This window comes from Heteronotia binoei, chromosome 17 (genome assembly GCF_032191835.1).
Source record: "Heteronotia binoei isolate CCM8104 ecotype False Entrance Well chromosome 17, APGP_CSIRO_Hbin_v1, whole genome shotgun sequence".
Classification (NCBI taxonomy): Eukaryota; Metazoa; Chordata; class Lepidosauria; order Squamata; family Gekkonidae; genus Heteronotia; species Heteronotia binoei.
The window spans coordinates 55,482,678-55,498,455 of record NC_083239.1 but is presented as its reverse complement, the minus strand read 5'-3'; the positions used below and the strand labels follow the sequence as shown (position 1 = coordinate 55,498,455).

Sequence of the window (15,778 nt, the reverse complement as noted above, 5' to 3'; positions counted from 1 at the left end):
GGGCAAACCACCCCGTAAAAAAGTCTGCCGTGAAAACGTTGTGAAAGCGACGTCCCCCCAGAGTCGGAAACGGCTGGTGCTTGCAGGGGGGACTACCTTGTTCTTTTAGTCCTGTTTAGGTCAGCCCCCAAAATAAATTTATCCCCTGCGTTAATCTTTCTGGCTTCTGGGGTTTTTGCAACCTCCAAGCCGTCGCCGCGCCTCGTGGCAGTGAGTTCCAAAGGTGAGTCGGGCCGTCTCCCGGGGACCAGCGGCTGGTGCGCAGCGCGGTGCGCAGGAGTCCCCCGGCCTGCCTGGCCGCGCGCCGGGAGCCGCTTCGAGCCATTTCTAGACTCGGTAGTAAAAGTTTCTATTAATAATCGCCGCCGCCGCCGCCGCAGCCTGCAAGCGAATCCGCGGCCGGGGAGGCTTGGCCGGGCTCGGGCTGCGAGAGGGATTCCCTCTGACGTCATTGCTAGGCTACCAAACAAACACAGCCGAGACAAGCCCATATATGGCTAATTGCGTCACAGGAACTCCGGCGGGGCGGAGCGAGGGATCCCCGGCCTTCCCAGCGGGAAGAGAGCCGCGGGCGGGGCGCTGGGGGGCCCGTTCGGGGGGGGGCGGGTGGGGGGCTTCGGGGGGCAGCGGCCGGGCGGGCGGGGGGCGCGGGGAGTCCCGGGGCGCGGGCCTGGGGGCCGGCTGGGGACCGGGGGGCGGGGCTCTTCCTGGCGACGTCACGAGGGGGGCGGCTCCCTCCCGCATAAATAGGGCGGCCGCCGCAGCGTGCTCCATTCATAAGAGTGGCGCCCGGGAGGCCGAGCGGCGGCGGCAGCAGCGGCGGCGGACTTTTTGGCGGGGGGCTTTTGGGGCGGGGGAGGCGACGGATGGATCCGGCCATGCCGGGGCTCTGAGCAGGGAACGCAGCGGCTGTGGACTTCCCCGCGGGCAGGCAGGAGCGGCGCCCGCCTCGGCCCGGCCCTCACCTTGGCTTCCAGGCGCCCCCCGCGCGGCCGCGGCCTCCCCCCGGCGCCCCCCAGGGAGATGTATCAGGGCTTCCCCGGAGACTACGACTCCGCCTCGCGGTGCAGCTCGTCCCCCTCGGCCGAGTCCCAGTACCTGTCCTCGGTGGATTCCTTCGGCAGCCCCACGGCCGCCGGCGCCGCCTCCTCCTCGCAGGTAAGGAACGACGCGCCAGGCATGCGGGGGGTCGGCGCGCCGGGCAGAGTCCGAGCCTTTGCATGGGAGCGACGGGGGCTCCGAGGCAGTAGCAGGTCCCCGGTTCAAGCCCGCCGTCGCCAACTCCAAAGGCTCCAGGGAAGAAGCGTGGAAAACCTCCGCTGGAGAGCCGCTGCCAGGCTGAGTCGACGAGACTGACTTCGATGGGCCCGGGAGGGTCTGATTCGGCGCAAGGCAGCCGCCCCCCTCGCAGCGGCAGGGCGCTGGGCTCGGCTGCCCGCCGGGGGGCTGCCACTGTCCTCAGGGCGGAGCCTAGACCGGCTGGCCCCCCAGCCGAGGTTCACTGCGGGCGCCCCCTCCCCTGCACGACCCCCTCCCCGAGTCACAGAGGGGGGCCCCCAGGAGGTTGGCGCCCTAGGCAGGCACCTAGTGGCCGGGCCCCCTGGCTGCCCTGCGGCGCCGCTCCCACTGCAGGGTCCATCTCCGGCCGCGAAAGTTTCCCAAGTGTGCGCGGAGCGAAGCTCTGAATGCTGCAGTCGCGTGGCAGGCATGGCCGCATGCAGGACCGGGGGGCGCTCCGAGGGCGCCGGCCCCACTTTTCCTCCTGCCCAGTCCTCCCGCCGGTCGGCACCGGCAACTCTTTCCCCCCCGCCTTCCCCGACCCCGCTTTTCCCCGGAGTTGCCAGCCGCGCATGCGCGCAGGAAGAGCGCGGGGGGAGGCGAGCGCGCGCGGGGGGGAGGGAGGCGGGGTCGTGCGTAACGCATGACGTCCTGGAACGCTCCGTGCTGACGCGAGGCACGTACGGAGCGTCGTCCTCCGCCCCAGGCCCGCGCGGGTTATTTTGGAACGCTGGGCCGCCCCCGTTGCTAAGGGGAGGGGCGGGGCGGGCAGGCGCGCTGATTGGCCAAGGCGCGCAGCGGAGGCCACGCCCCCTGGGCTTGCAACTTTCTTCATGAAAGGCAGCGAAGGAGCGCGGAGTTAAAAATAAGACCCGGCGGGCGGGTGGGAGGAGAGAGGCTGCGGATGCACGCCAGCACCCTCGGGGGACAATTGGGGGAGGGGGCAGCCTCTGGAGCCCCAAGTGGCTCTTTTGCACACACCATGTGGCTGGTCGAAGCCCTCACCGCCCCGTCGGCTGGCGTGGAGAATGCATTTAAAGTGGCTATCTTTCCACCTCTCCCTCCCTTCCCATCTCTCCCTGACGTCGTAGGTTTATTCTGTGTGGCTATCCCAGGGTGGCTCTGATTCCTTGACCTGCAAGCGGTGGGGCATTCTCGTGGGGCACACATCCTAGTGTAGTCTGTGCTGTGTAAAAGGGAGGGAAGCAGGTGGGGGCAGGCTAAGCCCTTAGGGGGCATCTTCCCAGGCGGCTGCGACGCTAGTTGCAGCCTCTCTCCAGAGGGAATGAGGACAGACTAGTCTGGAGAAAACGGATGCTTCGAAGGCTGATCTCTAGGGCACTGCACCGCACTGAAGTTCTTACCCCCCCCCCAGCTCCACCCCCCCCCCCCCAAATCTCCAGGAGTTTCCCAACCTGGAGGTAACAACCCCATGCCTCTACCCACTGCTGCATGCCCCACAGCAAAGCTAGGGCCATTGTTAAGCTTGAGTCTTCCTTACTTAACTCTCCATTTCAGTTGAGCCAAGAGGACCTGCGTGCGAAAGCTTGTGCCTTGAATTAAATTTGGTTGATCTTAAAGGTGCCCCTGGACTCACACTGTGCCCTGTTGCTTCAGGCCAGGGGTGGCTAAACTGTGGCTCTTTCACACATATTGTGTAGCTCTTGAAGCCCCCATAGCTCCATTGACCAGCTTGGAGAAGGCATTTGTCTCTCTAAATCATTTTGCCAAGCTAGCCAGCAGCTTGGAAAATGCATTTAAAATTAAAGCTGCTTTCTTTCTACCTCTTCCACCCTCTCCCCCCCCATCTATTTGCTATCTTTCCATTTTTCTTTCACTCATTCCTTCCGGCTCTCAAACATCTCACGTTCATATTTTGCGACACTCAGACATCTGACATTTATTCTATATGGCTCTTACGTTAAGCGAGACCAACACAATGACCGACATGAATCTATTTTCTGGGCTATTATGCAGGGAGATGTCCAGGTCAGGCTTCAAGCAGTCACCCCAGACCACTAGATCACCACCTAAGCCCTTGGGGGGTGGGTGGGTTTGCTGTAAACTTCCAGGCAAGGCTTATTCTGCCCACCCCCTCTCCCTCTCTTAAAATACGCACCAGCCCTTCCTGTGATAGGCAGTTCAGCAACTGCGGCAGCAACTATGTAGGGGTCCTTTTGATCCTGCTGAGATTGGTTGGTCACATTTTCCCACTGCCAGACCTGGGGGCTTTCAGGATGAGGGGCGAGTTAGACCAAACTCTCCAGGTTCCACATAGCAAACTGTCCCCAGAACACTGGTGCATTTCAGTGGCTTTATAGTGCAACGAAGAGGGTGGATTGTCCAAAAAATGTGCCCAGAAGTCTCAGCCAATCAGTCATTCCAGTAGGACAGGTACTATCAGTGGGGAGAGATGCCATGGAAAGGGCTGGAATTTGCTTTCTGGCTTGTAAAGAAATGTGGATTCGGTGCGATAGCTGTACCGGCCTCCTCTGAACCTGTGCTGGTAAAATAGATCCTTTCCACTGCCTTCTTGCTGGTTCTCCCTCCTCCAGATAGCAATTTGGGCTGAGGGGTCAGAATGGAGACATCACTGGATGCCTTCAAGAGGCACTCTGAGATAATTCTGAAAAAATGAGTTGAGATCTGCTGACAGGAGGGGTGTATTATTGTTGGCAAACTCACAGATGCCTCAGATTATTTGGGTCAGTGTGCAGGACAGAAATATAGCAGGTTGAGGATGTTCTGGTTATGTCATTGCAAAAGACCAGTGGCAACTCTGTCTTGGTTAAAAAGTGATTTCTCAATGCATCTCCGGATGGGGGGAGACCCCAGAGAACTTTCCCCAATTCTTTTGACTAAAATAGAACCATGACGAAGATCTCCCGCTGGCGTCTCTCATTCCCTAATTCATTTCAGGGACTTGAATCTTACCTTTCCACCCGGACAGATCTGAACACTCCCCCCTCCCCCTCCCCACAGCTTTCTCCCTCTAGAGGTTCAGTACAGACGGTAGTCTTGAGAACGGGGGCTGAAAGGCTGCTCACTGGGACACAAGGTGGATTTCACATAGAGAGTCAGTACAGTTGGCGGAACGCCCTGCCCCTGAGCTATGGAAACTGGCCTTATTGCTTTTCCCGGCCTTGCCGAATTAACGACTTTTGGTGCAGCCATCTTGTTCAGTCTCTAAGCATAGTAGGAGTCCAGTAGATCCTTTAAGACCAACGAAGTTTTATTCAGAATGTAAGCTTCCGCATGCATGCATATTTCTTCAGACAATGGAATGGGGAACAGTGAGCAGAGCTACATATAGCCGGGGGGCAGGGGTTAAGAATGCAAAGTGGTATAAAGTTAGAATCCAGTGGTAAAATAGTGAAATTAACAAATTGAAAGAACATTTGGTCTGGATAGCATTTGCGTGGGAAATCGATAAAACAGTAACATGTCAGAGTGGGAGAATGAGGCAATAAACGTTCATTAATTACTCTGTCGCAGGGGTGGCCAAACTGTGGCTTGGGAGCACACGTGCCTCTTTTGGATATATAGTGTGGCTCTAAAGACCCTCACTGCCCCCACTGGCCAGCTTAGAGAAGGCATTTGTTTCTTTAAATCACTTTGCCAAGCCAAGCCAGCTGGCAGCTTGAAGAATGCATTTAAAGTTAAAGTTGCTTCCTTTCCACCTGTCTCTTCCTGATGTTTGTTCCTTCCTTCCTCCCTCCCTCCAACATCTGACATTTATTCTATGTGGCTCTTATATCAAACAACTTTGCCCCCCCCCCTTGCTCTATAACTTGAAAGTCTGTGTTAAACGGAGGACATATCTCCTGTCTACCTAATTTGCCTGTCTACCTAATTTCTGTCTACCTAATTTACCTTTTAACATGTAACCTACATTATAAATATCATTCTAGTTTGCCGTTAGAAAAAAAGGATACATTAAAATATAGTGGGGGATGGGTTTAGTCCATGTCATGAGACTAACAGCCAATATCCCTTGTTTGAGCATGTCAGTACTAAACACAGCTGTCCGCGTGAACCAGTCTCTGAGCGAGTTATCTTTTGTACGTTCTCAGGAGTGCAGCGGCCTGGGGGAAATGCCTGGATCGTTTGTGCCAACCGTGACTGCCATATCGACTAGCCAAGACCTCCAGTGGCTGGTGCAGCCCACCCTGATCTCCTCCATGGCTCAATCGCAGCAGCCTCCAGGCCAACAAATGCCTCCGCAGCAGCCGCAGCCGCCACCGGTGGACCCCTACGACCTTCCCGGCACCAGCTACGCCACACCAGGCATGGGCGCCTTTGCTGGCGGGCCCTCGACAGCCCCAGTCGCTGCCGCCCCACAGCGTCCCACCAGGGCCCGGCCCCGAAGGACGCGGGAGGAAACGGTGAGCTGGCAGGATTGTAGGGCCTTGCTTCTGCTGTGGAACTACCTCTGGGGAGCCGGCGATGAGGTTACTAACTCCAATAATTTTGCACCCTACATCTAACCCTGTTCTCTGGGACACCTTCGCTCCCCTCTCCCCCAGCATGCTGGAAATGTTAAGCTGTTCCTAAAATGCAGTTGCTGAGGTTGGGGTGGGAACGCCTCTCCAGGACAGTGGGGTGCATGCTTTTTTTATTTTGCTGTGCTCCCCCCCCCCCCACTCTGGTGATAGGGCTAGTTCTAAGCTCCACTGGTGCATCTCCTGGTGACTCCTGGTTTTGGCCACTGTGGGACACAGTGTTAGACTGGATGGGCCATTGGCCTGATCCAACATGGCTTCTCTTATGTTCTTCTGTGACACAGAGTGTTGGACTGGATGGGCCATTGGCCTGATCCAACATGGCTTCTCTTATGTTCTTCTGTGACACAGAGCGTTAGACTGGATGGGCCATTGGCCTGATCCAACATGGCTTCTCTTATGTTCTTCTGTGACACAGAGTGTTAGACTGGATGGGCCACTGGCCTGATCCAACATGGCTTCTCTTATGTTCTTCTGTGACACAGAGTGTTGGACTGGATGGGCCATTGGCCTGATCCAACATGGCTTCTCTTATGTTCTTCTGTGACACAGAGTGTTGGACTGGATGGGCCATTGGCCTGATCCAACAGGGCTTCTCTTATGTTCTTCTGTGACACAGAAAGTTGGACTGGAGGGGCCACTGGCCTGATCCAACATGGCTTCTCTTATGTTCTTCTGTGACACAGAGCGTTGGACTGGATGGGCCACTGGCCTGATCCAACAGGGCTTCTCTTATGTTCTTCTGTGACACAGAGTGTTGGAGTGGATGTGATATTGGCCTGATCCAACAGGGCTTCTCTTATGTGACACAGAGTGTTGGACTGGAGGGGCCACTGGCCTGATCCAGCATGGCTTCTCTTAGGTTCTTAATGCTGCCGTTTTGGCTTGGCTGGTTCTGTGCTTCCTCATCAGAGCAGCATCTAGAAGCAAGCAGGTCCTGACACCACCAAAAAACTAGAACCTGGCTGCAAGCGGCTTCTAAGTAGACGTGACTAGGTGTGTGTGTGTGTGTGTGTGTGTGTGGGAGGGTGGTTATGGCAAGTGAAAACGGTTGAAAACCCAGCTCTGGCAGGCCGGGAAGCAGATCCTTAGGTTAAGCACAGAATTAAAATCCAGGTACCCACATAGACGAGAATCCTTTTGACTGTCCTCGGTGGAGCAGCATTTCTAGGGGCGTTTGAGCTTTCCCCTTGGGATGACATCTTTGTCTAGGAAAGGGAACTCCTTCGCCTACCTTCCGTTTGACTGACTGCCTCTCTCTTTGTCCCCCGGCAGCTAACGCCAGAAGAAGAAGAAAAACGACGTGTCCGCCGCGAGAGGAACAAACTAGCGGCGGCAAAGTGCCGGAATCGCCGTAGGGAACTGACGGATCGGCTGCAAGCAGTGAGTAGACTGTTGTCAAGGCTGTGACTTTCTGGCTTGTCTGAAATGTTCTGGGGGAGGGGGGGGCCTGGCCTTCTGAGTTGCACCCCCTCTGACCCCACCCCCACCCCCTCACATCTAGTCACGGCAAAGGTGTGAGTCTGGGCTCCATCCACACTCAGCTGGAGTGGGAGGGGATGATTGAGTTTTGGTCTTATTCAAAGCCAGTAAACTGAGCTTTTTAGAGGTGGCAGGTCCCCATTGGTATTTTTGACCTTGAAGCCCTGCCCCCCCCCCACCTAACTGGATTAATGACCTTACCCCTTGGTATTCTCCCACCAAAACCCTACCTAAACTTGATATTGCAAGCCTTGCTGTTAGCTGCAGCATATTGATGGAACTCTCTGGCTGGGGCAGGGATGCTCTGTATTCTTGGTGCTTGGGGGGGCAGTGGGAGGGCTTCTAGTGTCCTGGCCCCACTGGTGGACCTCCTGATGGCACCTGGTTTCTTTGGCCACTGTGTGACACAGAGTGTTGGACTGGAGGGGCCATTGGCCTCAAAAAACAGCCCCCCCCCCAGAGCCCCAGATACCCGCGGTTCAATTCTCCATGATTTTCTATGGCAATAAATCCCCCAAGGGAATAATAGAGTTCCCAGCAGACATTTCCCTCCCCTCCCCCTGCTTTCTGACGACCCTGAAGCGGGGGGAGGGCCTCCAGATTGGGGGATCCCATGCCCCCACCTGGGGATTGGCAACCCTATCTACTGCAGTGGTGGCCAAACTTGCTTAATGTAGCTGCCTCACAAAATAAATGTCAGGTGTCTGAGAGCTGCAAGACAAGAATAAAACACACGCATCTTTATTAAAATAAAAATATTTATTAATATTACACACACATCTTTATTCATTCTTTCTTTGCACAGTAAGATAAAATACATAGGTGTGCACTTTACAACACAACCATGCTAGAAAGGGACTTTTTAAAAATCAAAAGCCGGGAATAACAGTCCCCATAAGACCAGCATAGGGAGAGGTCAGGGAATTATTTCTTGGCACCAGTGGGTGAAGGAAACATTCATGTACCATATAAGTTACTGACCAGTGTTTGCATCATTACGCATCTCTCTTTGCTAGACACTAAGGTTACTAAATGCAGATCCTATAAAAGCGATGAAACTAATGGGGACCCTGCACCACCCTCTTTAATTCCACCCCTCCTTCCCAGGGGTCCCTTGGCTCTTGCACTCTTTCCCCGCTCTAGGTCTCCTGGTGACCTCTGTGGTAGAGGAAAAGAGCTTGCAAATAGTCACTTTCCTATGGGCCAGTGCTCAGAGACTGACTGAGGTCCTGATGCTAAGCCTGCTTACTTGAGAGTAAGCCTCCTCTAAGTTTCTCCTCAGCCTCCAGGAGCCACACAATATGTGTGAAAGCCACATGTGCAGGGTTGCCGAGTCCTCTGAAAGTCCCGGCTCAAGTACCATAGAGTTTTACCTCTCAAATGGCTAGAGCTTCCGGGGAAACCATAAGAGTTTTCCCAAAAATGCCTAGAGCGGCCCGCGTGCGCACCACCATTTTGATGACATCACTTCTGGGTGATGTCATCGCACCAGCGACGCAGGGGGAGGTTCCTGGCAGGTTGGGAACCTTCCGGACAGAGGATTCCCTGCCCAGACCGGGGGCTTAGCAGCCCGATGCATGAGGCTCCCGAGCTGGAGTTTGGGTCCCCAGCTCTAGGCTGATCCTGCATTGAGAAAGCGGTTGGAGCTCTAGGATTCTCTTATTCTCTTTATGCAGATTATTCTAAACTATATGCAGGGCTATTTTTGTAGCAGGAACTCCTTTGCATATAGGGTCACACACCCCTGATGCGGCCAATCCTCCTGGAGCTTACAGTAGGTCCTGTATTCAGAGCCCTGGAAGCTCTTGGAGGATTGGCTACATCGGGGAGGTGAGGCCTAATATGCAAAGGAGTTCCTGCTACCAAAAAAAGCCCTGGGGGGGGGGGAATAAAACTCTAATCCCCGCCAGTCTCCTTGTTTAAAGTGAGGTTCCCTAGCTGCCTTGGAGAATCTGCTGCCCGTAGATAAAACCCCGATTCCAGCTGTATTTGGCCCTGCGTATAAGGAAAGAAAAGGTCCCCTGTGCAAGCATCAGTCATTTCCGACTCTGGGGCGACGTTGCTTTCACAGCGTTTTCACGGCAGACTTTTGACGGGATGGTTTGCCATTGCCTTCCCCAGTCACCTGCACTTTTCCCCCCAGCAAGCTGGGGACTCATTCGACCGACCTCGGAAGGATGGAAGGCTGAGTCAACCTTGGGCCGGCTACCTGAACCAGCTTTCGCTGGGATAGAACTCAGGTCGTGAGCAGAGAGTTCAGATCACAGTACTGCAGCACTGCTGCTTTACCACTCATTAACTTGATTTGTTTGCCTTCACTACAATATACTTTGGCAGTCTATCTGTCCAATTTGGTGGCGGTGGAATGCGTACCATTGAGTGTGCAGGCTAGAGTGCGTCTCCCATAGCTGGGAAGACACCAAGCCTCTGAACCCCAGAGTCAGGAGGCAGCATCAGGAGAAGGCCTCGGCCTCTATGCCCAGTTGTTGGACGTCCAAAGGAATTGGTTGGACTAATTCTGGACTAGATGGACCACTGGGCTGATCCAGCAAGGCTCTCCTGATGCTCTTAAGAAAGACATCCAGGTGAACTTAGAAAAGGCATATTCCTCAGTCACTAGTGCCAGGTTGGCTGTTACCTTAGTTCACTCCCTTTCAGTGAGAAGCGGAGAGAGGGTGCGTGAATGGAAGCCCAGAGATTGTCTTCAGTGTATGTAGCTTCTTAGAGAAGGGGGCCTTGACCTACAAGGCCCAGACTAACCCACTCTCATCAGGTCTTGGAAGCTAAGCAACATTGGCCTTGGGTGGGGGAGAGCACCAAGGAAGCCCAGGGTCAGGCAGGCATCGGCAAGAAGAAGCAGACTGCAGATTTATACCCGCCCTTCTCTCTGAATCAGAGACTCAGAGCACCTTACCATCTCCTATATCTTCTCCCCCAACAACGGATGCCCTATGAGGTGGGTGGGGCTGAGAGAGCTCTGACAGAAGCTGTCCTTTCAGGGACAACTCCTATGGGAGCTACGGCTGACCCAAGGCCATTCCAGCAGCTGCAAGTGGAGGAGGGGGGAATCAAACTCGGTTCTCCCAGATAAGAGTCCACTGGCAGACTGCCTCTGGACGTCTCTGGCCTTGAAAAGAAAAGCATAAGGGGTCTCCATCAGTTGCCTGCACCTTGACTGCACTTTCCCGCCACCTGCTGGTGGAAATGAGGGCGGACCGAGGGATTGCCCAGTGGGTGTAAGAATCATTGTGTGCAGACTCTTACCTGGTTTGATTCCCCCCCCCTCCTCCACTTGCAGCTGCTGGAATGGCCTTGGGTCAGCCATAGCTCTCGCAAGAGTTGTCCTTGAAAGGGCAGCTTCTGTCAGAGCTCTCTCAGCCCCACCCACCTCACAGGCTGTCTGTTGTGGGGGGAGAAGATAAAGGAGATTGTAAGCCGCTCTGAGACTCTGATTCAGGGAGAAGGGCGGGGTATAGATCTGCAGTCGTCTTCTTCTTGTAGCTTCTCTTGGCCTGGATACAGAAGTCACAAAAGTGCTGGGCAGGGCTGGTTCTGCCACAAGGCAAACTAGGCAACTGGCTAGCCCGCCAGCCTTCTTGGGGTGCCAAACTGGGCACCCCCCATGTGACTCGGTGGTGTTATCAGTGCGGGGGAGGGGGTACCAGAAGTTATCCTTGCCTGGGGTGCCAGACAGTTTAGGGGGCTGGGGGCTTGTGCCTCGCCGCCCTCCCTCCACATACACACACTGTTGACATCCAGCCCTGACACTTGTCCCGGCCCAGTGAGTGGGGCAGGTCCTCCGAGTCCTGACCCGCCTGTCGCTTCCTGCCTGGGCCCTCCGCTGACTCCACGCTCCACCTCTTCTTCCCCAGGAAACCGACCAGCTGGAGGAAGAGAAGGCCGAGCTGGAGTCCGAGATAGCTGAGCTGCAGAAGGAAAGAGAGCGGCTGGAATTCGTCCTGGTGGCTCACAAGCCCAGCTGCAAAATCCCCTATGAGGACATCCCGGAGCTTAGCGGGCAGCCCAGCACCTCAGCCGAGGTGGGCTCTCTGGCGATGGCGGTCAAGGAGGACCCCTTTGGGCCAGTGGCCTACTCGTCTATGCCGCTCCACTACCAGCAGAGCCTGGGCGGAGTGCAAGCCCTGGGCCCGGCGGAGGTAGCATTTTCTAGTTCTTACTTTACACATGGTGAACAGCTGAGCGACTCGTTCCCGGCTAACCCTTCATATACATCTTCGTTTGTCTTCACCTACCCAGAGGGAGCCACCACCTGCGGAGCCTCACACCAGCGGAACAGCAGCAGCGACCAGTCCTCCGACTCCCTGAACTCTCCCTCGCTCCTTGCTCTGTGAAACTCAGACAGCAAAACAAAGCAAAACAAACACAACACAAACAAAAAAAAAAACCAAATGCGAATCTCGCACGCGCTCTAACCAATAAAGCCAACTCGTGTGCCAACCTGCTTGGGGGTGGAGAGAGATGGAGCCCCGTGCCCTCCCCGGCCTGCACCTTGGACCATCCAGTGATAACACCAGAACAACAAACGACAAAACCAAACCCAGCAACTATCGGCTGACATCTTTCCTTGCTGCTGCTCTGGCTGTGGGATGATTTGTCGTTGGGCCTTGGATCGTTGAGGATCGTCCCTTTCCCTCCAGTTCTCCCCCCCCCCCCCCCAATTTGGGGCTTTTCGAGTTTCAAACCAGGAGGGAGATAAGGACGCATTTTTGGAATTCTGCGCCTTGGAGAGTACGGAGCCTTGCTTGACCTCTGGGACTTTGGAGAAGGCTGTCATGTCGGGGGACAATTCTTGACCTTCCCCGAATGGGGATTCCTGGTTGAATCATGTGGATTATGATGTTTCTCTATTTCTTGCGGCATTTGTGAGAAAACGAGCAAAGGGAAGTGCCCTGTCCGCAAGGAAAAGGGAGATGAACCAGTCTCTTTCCCCCCCACTGCCCCACCTTAAGACCAAAAGACCGCTCTTCCCTGCTTTCACGGCATCGACTGGCTTTCATGTAAGTTGTGTGGTTAAAATCAGGCACTTTAATCTCTGGTCTGCTGACCTTGCTTTTAACCTCCGGAGCAGACTTCAGCCAATTGTCTCTAGAAAGGGCTTTTAGAAACTGACAAATAGGTCTTCGTTAGAGAAGGAGGCAGGCAATAGTTTGTCCATAGATTTCAGGTTTTCACGGCTGGTAACATCATTAGGGTTTGTAGAATCTTTCGAGCTCAAGTGCCGTGTTCTACTGGAGAAAGTTTGGAAGGAAAACTTTCTCCAGTAGAACACGGCACTTGAGCCCGAAAGATTCTACAAACCCTAATAATAGTTTGTCCTTCAGTAAGAACAATTAAACCTACCCAATATATATTTTAAAATGCATTGACATGGGGGTAACGTGAGCAGCTTGCTATGCACCTCACAGCTTGGTCCAGTGTATGTTTACTTGGAAGTAAATACCACTGCCTTCGGTGGGATGTAATCCTTAGTAGGCATAAAGGTAAAGGAGTCCCCTGTGCAAGCACCAGTCGTTTCCGACTCTGGGGTGACGTTGCTTTCACAACGTTTTCACAGCAGACTTTTTACGGGGTGGTTTGCCATTGCCTTCCCCAGTCATCTCCACTTTCCCCCCAGCAAGCTGGTGACTCATTTCACCCACCTCGGAAGGATGGAAGGCCGAGTCAACCTTGGGCCGGCTACCTGAACCCAGCTCCCGCTGGGATCAAACTCAGGTCGTAAGCAGAGGGTTCCGACTGCATCACTGCAGCTTTACCACTCTGCGCCACGGGGACCTAATTTCTAGGAGAGCTGAAATGAATTTTAACTATTTGGGTTTTTTTTTAAAGAGATTTTTCCAGTTTACAAAATCCCTAATGACCTTAGCCCAACAAGAAGCGAAACCGTGCAGAGGTTTCAAAAGCTTTTTTGGGTAAGGATCCTGCTTCTATTAGGGGAGCAGGGCCATACACCCCCCCCCCCATCTTTTCCATTATGGGGTAGCCCTCCCAGGGCCGGGTGCCCTTTCTCCTCCAAATGACTCCTCTTCCCATCCAGGGCATCGTCTCCCTTGCTCGGTTTCATCTGTAGGTGGTGAGAGAACTCAAACAGTGGCTTGGCTCATGGGGGTGGGGTGGGGGCTTGGTGATATACTGTGAATGGAACTCTTTCCTGTACAGACTCTATTCTCTGATATTCTGAGGTTTGCATTTCTGCTCTAATCTAGTGCTGGGCCTTGCCTTCCCCTTCCTTGACTCCGTGTTTGTGATTTGAGAGTGGCTCCCCCCCCTTTATTTCTGTGCCCCCCTTCCTTATTCAGACTGGCCTTTTACAGAACCCTCCAGATGCTAATCAGGGCGAGAGCACTTTTCCTCTTTCCAGAGAGGCACCATTGAGGTGTAGCACGCCCTTGAGATCCTGTCTCATTCCAGCACCCCCACCCGCCTACATTCCCGGGCTATGGGCTTCACAGCTGGCCCACAACTGCCCCCCCCCCCCCCACGCCGCCTTAATGCCCTGACCAAGCATTTGCTGCGAAACAAATGCCACAGGCTCATCGCTCCCTCCTTCAGCCCAGGAAACCTGCCTAAACGAACACCTGGAATAATTGTGTTCGCCTGCATGGACAACCCCCCCTCTGCCCCTCTTCTCTGGGGGGGGGGGGGGTCTTGCTGCCTGTGCTTCAGTGTACCAGTTGCAGCTGCTGTTCTCTTCCGCTTTTTCTGGTGTGATGGCTGCTTAACGCTTATAGCCCACTGGTTGCCTCTTGCTAACCCATCACCCAAGTGTGTTTACGGACCGGGCAGACTGCCCCGTTGCTTTTCGGATCTCTCGAGTACGCCACGACGCTCTACCGAATGTTTCCAAGAACTCTTCTTGTGACCAAGCTTTTTTTTTTTTTTTTTGGATTTTTAATTTTTTTTTAATCTATAGAGTTTTATTTTAACTTGCCGTTTTTATTGTTTAATTTTGCTTATTATATACTTTGCTGGGGATGGGGGAATATATTTTTAATTTTTTTATTATTATATTATTATTATTCCCCCCCGCCCCGTGTTTGTAATTTTTCTGTGATGTGTTTCATTGAGCCAGGTGTAGCCGGCCGAGGGGGAAACGATTCCTTGGCCTTGGGAAAGATTCCTTGGCCTTTGGCCCCTCCGTCTGTTCTGCACTTAACTGGTTAGCGAAATGGCAAATAAAATCTGCTTTCAAAAATGCACTTTTTAATTAGAATATATAAGATCTATTTTTTCAAACTCATGTAACAAAAAAAGGGGGGGGGAGAAGCAGAAGCCAGCATTAAGGTGCAATAAAAGATCTCGACGCCGTAGATCTGCCTGATTTTCTCTGCACCGAACCCCTTTCCATCGTGGGTTTCTCTGCACCGAACCCCTTTCCATCGTGGGTGGGGAGGGAAGGTGCTGGAATTGTGGCGGGAGAGGGGGTTGTGTCTGGTGTGTGTGTCTGTGTGCAAAAGCCAAATATTTCCAAAATCTTGATCTTGGAGTGCCCTCTGCTGCTACAATGGAGGCACTGGCGGGAAAAGACATCCGTCTCTGAATAACTTGCAAAAGCAGCGGCTGGTTGGTTTTTCGCATGCCCAGTCCCACTCTCGCCAAGTGGCCAAACCAAATGAGGGCAGCTGTGCCCTCCGTGGGGCACACATTGAGGTATAATGCTTCAGACTCTGTGGGGTTCTATTCAGCTGTCGTATGATGGACAGCCATTCAGAAGTTTGCCTTCCATAGATTTTCTCTAATCCTTTCAAAACAACGGGGCTGAGGGTATATGCTGTTGAGCATTGCTGTTGAGAAATGTACTCTCAGAACAAACAAGCAATTTTCTTGAGTTTGGAATTGGTTTGGTGTAGTGGCGAAGTGTGTGGGAGAACCAGGTTTGATTCTCCACTCCTCCACTTGCACCTGCTGGGATGGCCTTGGGTCAGCCATAGCCCTGGCAGAGGTTGTCCTTGAAAGGGCAGCTGCTGTGAGAGCCCTCTCCAGCCCCACCCACCTCACAGGGTGTCTGTTGTGGGGGAGGAAGAGAAAGGAGATTGTGAGCCCCTCTGAGACTCTTCAGAGTGGAGGGCAGGAGAGAAATCCAATATCTTCATCTACCTCACAGGGTGTCTGTTATGGGGGGGCGGGAAGGGAAAGCAGATTGTGAGCCGCTCTGAGACTCTTCGGAGCGGAGGGCGGGATATAAATCCAATATCTTCATCTACCTCACAGGGTGTCTGTTGTGGGGGAGGAAGGGAAAGGAGATTCTGAGCCGCTCTGAGACTCTTCGGAGCGGAGGGTGGGATATAAATCCAGTATCTTCATCTACCTCACAGGGTGTCTGTTGAGGGGCGGGGGGAGGTAAAGGAGATTGTGAGCTGCTCTGAGACTCTTCGGTGGAGGACGGGATAGAAATCCAATATCTTCATCATCTTCTTCAGTTAACTCTGGGGACAGAAACTGGTTGGGCTCAGCTGTGATGGGCAAGTGCCAGGGCCATCACCAACCCTGCCCCCCCA

The 15,778-nt window shown here is 54.0% G+C and overlaps 1 protein-coding gene across 2 annotated transcripts; it reads left to right on the top strand.

Moving 5' to 3' along the window:
• The first annotated feature begins 949 nt into the window (after positions 1-949).
• FOSB (FosB proto-oncogene, AP-1 transcription factor subunit) lies at positions 950-11,620 on the top strand. Of its 2 annotated transcripts, none has more exons than XM_060258063.1 (4): positions 950-1,158; positions 5,355-5,663; positions 7,056-7,163; positions 11,135-11,620. In XM_060258063.1, the coding sequence occupies exons 1-4, from the start codon at positions 1,024-1,026 to the stop codon at positions 11,612-11,614; spliced, it is 1,032 nt and encodes a 343-aa protein (XP_060114046.1). In that variant the 5' UTR covers positions 950-1,023; the 3' UTR covers positions 11,615-11,620. The 2 variants fall into 2 exon arrangements, with proteins under 2 accessions (XP_060114046.1, XP_060114045.1); XM_060258062.1 differs by having other exon boundaries at positions 5,352-5,663.
• Positions 11,621-15,778: the final 4,158 nt, after the last annotated feature.